This window comes from Fulmarus glacialis, unplaced genomic scaffold, assembly GCF_000690835.1.
Source record: "Fulmarus glacialis isolate BGI_N327 unplaced genomic scaffold, ASM69083v1 scaffold31574, whole genome shotgun sequence".
Classification (NCBI taxonomy): Eukaryota; Metazoa; Chordata; class Aves; order Procellariiformes; family Procellariidae; genus Fulmarus; species Fulmarus glacialis.
Window position 1 is genome coordinate 769 of NW_009206618.1, and position 5,791 is coordinate 6,559.

At 44.2% G+C, this 5,791-nt stretch overlaps 1 protein-coding gene across 1 annotated transcript; it reads right to left on the bottom strand.

The window, feature by feature from the left end:
- Window positions 1–741: 741 nt before the first annotated feature.
- On the bottom strand, window positions 742–5,787 carry SMG8 (SMG8 nonsense mediated mRNA decay factor; the record flags this gene model as incomplete). The annotated part of the gene is given in 5 exon segments (XM_009575820.1): window positions 742–995; window positions 2,417–3,292; window positions 3,703–3,848; window positions 4,507–5,104; window positions 5,107–5,787. Coding segments are annotated over 5 exon segments (2,499 nt in total), but the record flags the coding sequence as incomplete, so codon positions are not given.
- Between the last annotated feature and the right edge of the window lie 4 nt (window positions 5,788–5,791).

Here is a 5,791-nt window from a genome sequence, read left to right on the forward strand (position 1 = left end):
AGTGTGAGATTCAAACTGGGCCAAAACCACCCTTCTAGCAACCAAAAGTCTGTTTAATCACTACAAGTCAAGCTATACTGACAATTAAGCTGCACTTGCTTATAATGAACAAGCTTATACAGCTCTACATTTTCCACAAATTTACCAGCAGGTTTAGTTTCCAAAGAGATCTGTCATTCAAAAATATGAAATTAAGTTGGCCTTTTAACAAAATCTGATTTATGAATATAAATACAGTAAAAGATTTCAACTTGATACAGGTAAGCACAGTTTCTGGCTATGGTGTTAATACAGATCAGAGCTGCAATGCCTTTTTTTTTTTTTTTTTAAAGACAAGATCAAAGACAAAATTTCTCACACCACCACATTAAAAGCATCTATTTTTTACATATAAATAGCTTGTTTAGAAAAAGAGAAAATATTCTGCTCATCACTGCCTCAATATGACAAAGGCAACTCTTGATTTCAGGCAATGCTAATTTTTAAATATTCCTAAATATATATGCAGAAAGATAGGATGGGGAAAAGCACTATCATCAAAACATCTAGTAATAACAATAACCAGCTTTTATTTTTTACATATGAAAATTTAATAAACAGAAAAATTTACATGTCTCCTGGATTCCTTTATCCACTTTGATATGAGACCTTATTTTCAACCTGACTGTGTTCCAGTGAAATACAGTGGGCTTCACTAGATCGCAGTGATAGCTGTTGGGTAACAGACACGAATCAAAATCCATTATTTGGATTGAAGATAGTCTTTTTAAACTCAAATCAATCTAGCAGAATAATTCTTATTGTGTAATTGCCTTCAGTATTCCTCGGAGAACTTTGTAACTCATTAATTGTTGGCTTTCTTTGGGAGGAAAGCAGGGTCCACGTTCGGTCACATATGCATAAGGAAACCTAAGCACCCACAGTCCATCAGATGGAAGGGTTATTTCCTGCTTCTCAGGGTAAAATACAGGACAAGGTGGTGGCCCTGGCTGAACCTGAAACCAAAAGGAAATATGAGTAGATAATCAAACATCATTAGAATAAAAAACCCCCAAACTTAAAAGCAAACTGAATCCAAGGAAGTCTATTAAGTCTTGCCTACAACCAGGTTCTTATCCACTTGAGCACACTCCAGGAAACCACTGTGCCGTTATTGTGAGACATCCATGCATTTCCAATTTTATCAGTGAAGATGCCGAATTCAAGGCTGCAGATTAGGTCTGACCAAGGAGATCCACAATACAAACAGAAGCCATTCGCCTCTTGGGCAGTAGTAAATGCTATGTTAACAGCGTATTTCAATACCGTAGCACAGATATCCCTGAGCTGTTACCTCACTCTAAACCAATGTGAATTTTAAAGGATTTCAGCAACATTCAATATGGCTCTTGTACAATTCGTATTGTACAAGAATTGTACAAAAGATTCAGAAAGTCTTATTCACACGAGGAACTGATGTGTGGAACCCACAACACAAAGCATAATGGATTTTCCAAACAAAAACACACCCTCAGGAGTCAAAAGCTGTGATACAGATGTAAGCTTGGAATGACAAATAAATATCAGCACACACTAAACCTTCAATTCTTGCCTCAGTTTCAAACAATAACATGATAAATTGCAAACCGCATTGAAATTTTGGTGTTGGTGTCAGGTTTCAGTCAGTATTCTTCCTCTAAAACAAAGCAGGTTCATATCCGAGTAGTTGAAGGTGTCCCATAAAAGAAGCCAACTCCATTGTCTTGTGACTCAGTATTAAGGATCTTGTGGCACTTCTCTAACGGTTACAAAATGTCCCAAATCTGCCTCCCCCCCATCACTCATACAGATGCATTTTGTGCTGACTGTTGTTATTCAGTAACATACCACACAATGAACACCAATTTTCTTGGCATAGACTGACAAATAATAAGCACTTACGTGCATACAGTATTTCATGTAGCAGTAATTGAAGGAAGATACACTTGTTCATATTTTACTACCTTAAAAAGTAAGGAAGTGTAAATGGAGCTTTTTTCCATTTTTTTAATACGCATTTGAAAATGGGAAAAAAAATCTCCAACTAAAAAAAACAACACCTTTTCAGCTCCTAAATTCAAAAGGTAACTAACAATAATTAATCTCAGCAATGAGTCACTGCTTTTCTCGATGACATTTAAAATGATAAATTCATTCTTACACAGCCATTACTCAGTTGTTATCTTTTTAAAAAGAAGCAATTATTACAGTATGGAATGCTATTAATTTATCCTTGATAAAATATTTTTAAAAACTTACCTTCTATAAAGTACAAAGCTGGCATAAGCCAATCTTGAAGTTTAAAGCCTACCACCCTTGTGCTTTCCAGTCCTGCAATTAATGCTGCAACAACCAACCCCATCTCTGCAGTTACCAGATTCCCTCTTCCATTTCTTACCTGAGGCGTTAACGTGATCTGCAGCGGAGCATCAGGAACCACCACAAAGAGCCTCATGAACTGAGCGTAGTGTGGCTTGAGTCCTCGTCCCTGAGTCGACGACAGGATGTACAGCGGCATGTCAGAATTGAGGGCTTTGATGGCGGATTCCTTCGGCCCCCCTCCCATCACTTTCATGACCTTATCAGGCCCTGAACACATGAACCTCCTACCACGGGCGTCTTCATATTCAAAGCCTACAAAAGCTCGAGCTATGTCATCTCGCCGTCTTCCTCTTCCCATCACAACCGCACTTCTTTTTCCAGGAACAGCCTTGTTAGGCGCAGGCCAGGAATTGGTATCTAAGTCTCCTTCATCTTCAGTTCTCGTTCTGATGACAATGTCCCAAGGCATTAAGTAGTTTGTTCCCGGGATAAAGCCTTGTTGATCTAAGCCTGTGTGGAAGTTATAAGCCTTAGCAGGCCCCAGCTTAACCAGTGACCAACTGGAGAATTTGGGCAAAAGGCCTTTGGGGCAATTAGAATGGAGCATCCCAGGGAGGTACTCGACAGTGGATGCCTGGCGATCTACCAGGCTTGGCCTTTTCTCACTTTTGGAGTCCCCACTCTGCCCGTGACTTTCTGCATTGTCCCCTCCACCCTGGGCATCAGGCGGGTAAGTGCCCAAGCTGCCCGTCGACTGACCCAGGCTGAGGGCTAAGCTCAGGCCTGTGCTTTCTCCCTGAGTCTGAGGTTCTTTCTCTTTAAGTTTCTCAATCTCGCCTTCAGGAGGGGCAGGCGATGACTCGTCCCGAGCAGGTGCCGGATCAGGTGTGCTTGGCTGAAATATGGGAAAGTTGATGTGCTCCAGTTTCCCACAGCATTTTTCTTCCAGCAGCTATGAGAAAAAAACATCGTTAACTTTCCATCTTCCACCTCTGACATAGGGGAGTTCAGAGTCATAACATTCAGCGGCTATAATTAAGATTCAAGAGGTTTGCACTACGCGAGAACAAAATCAGCCATGGGAATACAGCCCACAGACATGATGGATTTAAAATTCACATGAGCTAACACACTTGAAGTGTAAATAGACGCTCCTGTGTGCATGCACTGGTGAAGGCTGGAACTGCCCACTCCGGGCAGCCCACTGTGCAAACAATTTCTGCTTCCAGAAATATCTCCCCCAAGCAACATTTACAAGTTGATAAGGTTATGAGGAAACTTACTTGTAGTCGCTTCAGAATACAGACTTTGTTCATAAAGCAAAAGCACTGCTTGAAGCAAAAATAGAGATCTAATAGTTACCTGGTAAAAGTCATAATTAGCTGCTTTGATATCAAAGGGGTCATCCCGAGGAGCTTGTTTCCTTCCACAGTTACAGGCACCCGTGGAACGAGCCCGGCTGTTGTGGTACAGAACTGGAGGGTTTCTGTCTGCTTCTGGCTTTTCCCCTGAAAGCAAAATCAATCAAACTCTAGATAAATTGCTCACCATTTCTAGAGATTCTTTAATTCCCTTCATCCACTGCTTCCTCCTTGCTATATACATACACAAAATTATCTGCCAGCAATGCCAGTTTGTCAAGCAACTCCCTCACTTTGCCAGTTTTAATGCAAAGTTCCAGTGTAGGTTATACCACTAAGCTGAATCTTCTTTGTTTTTACAACCTCTTCCTAAAAGGCATAAATAGTTCTTCTGCCTGCAATAAATGTACCTCAGACAGTTTTTATTCCTCGATTGACATCAATCAAGATATTTAAAAAAAGGGGGGGGCACTTACGCTTCCTAGAGAACTTTTGTTCTCTTAGACATCTTTTGCTAGCAGGACTCCAGTGTAATGTCTCTCATTAGCAAGACGGAATCAAAGTTATTACTAAAATCAAAGTTACTACTAACAGTGTACTTGCTCCTGAACATTACTGAACACAAAGGAAACCTGCACAACAGCTCTGCTATAATTAATCCCACTGTACAAAGATGAAGCTTTGAAGCTGCCAAGCTTTCATCTTCCATAAACATGCAAAAGTCGGTGTTTTCAGCCTAAGACAAGACACTTTAAAGCAGATACAAAATTAAACCATGAAACCCAATTACAATGAGCTGCTTTACCTGCTTTTGGGAGCAGATGAAACTTATGCACGCAATGCTGGTCAGTTAAACTTCGCTCTTCGCAAAGCTGATGTCCACTGCTCCAGAACTTGTAACAGTCCTCGTTAAGCTGCACGGCATACTTATGAAAGGCTGGGCCGCGGGCGTGCTGACTGTACACACGCAAGGCCTGTGCCAACTGGTTCTTATGGACCGTCATGGTGTAATTGTGGGGCAGGTTGGATTGATAGGCGCTGTGGGCCATGGGGAGAGCTTTCTGGCAACGGTTTTCGGAGAACTTGGTGTCTATATCTAAATAGCCTTCCAAGACTTTGATGCTGCCCATGATTTTTGAGCTCAGTTCCCCAGTGAGAGAGGTCGGGTCATCGTCTTTGCCTTCAATGGTCACTTCATACAGTTTTAAAGCTGCAGCAACCCACTTCTGGTAGGTTGGGAGCTCGAAGTGAGAGGGCTGCGGGTTCCTCCCCACGCTGTCATCGAAGCCCTTCTTGCTGAGCACCAGCTCCACGTGCTGCCACAAGAATTCCTTGAGGGTGCAGTCCACAAGCTGTCCAGAGGAGCTGGAGCTGCTGCTGCTGCTCTCTGCATGCCACGACAGCAAGGGAAGTACAGTTCCTGCCTGCCATGCCGCATCATCTGATACCTCCTGGGTCCTGACAGGGTGGGAGCCAGCAGTGAGTCAGTCTCTCTCATGGTGCAGTTGCTCCTGAGTTGGTCAAGAAGCATGGCCACCGGATCATCTCCGTCCTGGGCCCCACCAGCCACAATGTACACGAAAGCCTGGTTAGCAGGCACGGTGAACAGGCAGTTGATGCTCTGGTTGGTTAGCACCCTGCTCTTGCGGAAGATGCGGTAGATCTGATCCTCCAGAGCATGCTGCAACCTCCTCTTGGGGGAGTGCTTCTTGGGGGGTGGCTTTTCCAGGTGACTACATGGGTCCTGGCCCCTGCCTGGGGGGGGATCCACCTTCAGGGCCCCATTGAGCTGGAAGAGGAAGAGGAGGCGTGGAGGACACGGCCTGCAGTTCAGCTTCCACTCCTTGCCGACCGGGCAGTCTTTGATGGCAGCCTTCAGGGAGGGCAGGACCTTCTGCCGCAGCCCATCCAGCGCCCTGAAGACGCGGTCGTAGGTGATGTCGAAGGAGCAGGTGGGGTGCACCAGCAGCAGGATATGGCAGACGGAGAAGAGGTAGAGGAGGCTCAGGCAGTGCAGCTTCTCCTGGTGCTTCCAGAACTCGTGGGCCTCGGCGTGAGGCAGCGGGCCGGGGCCGCCGGAGGGGTGGCCG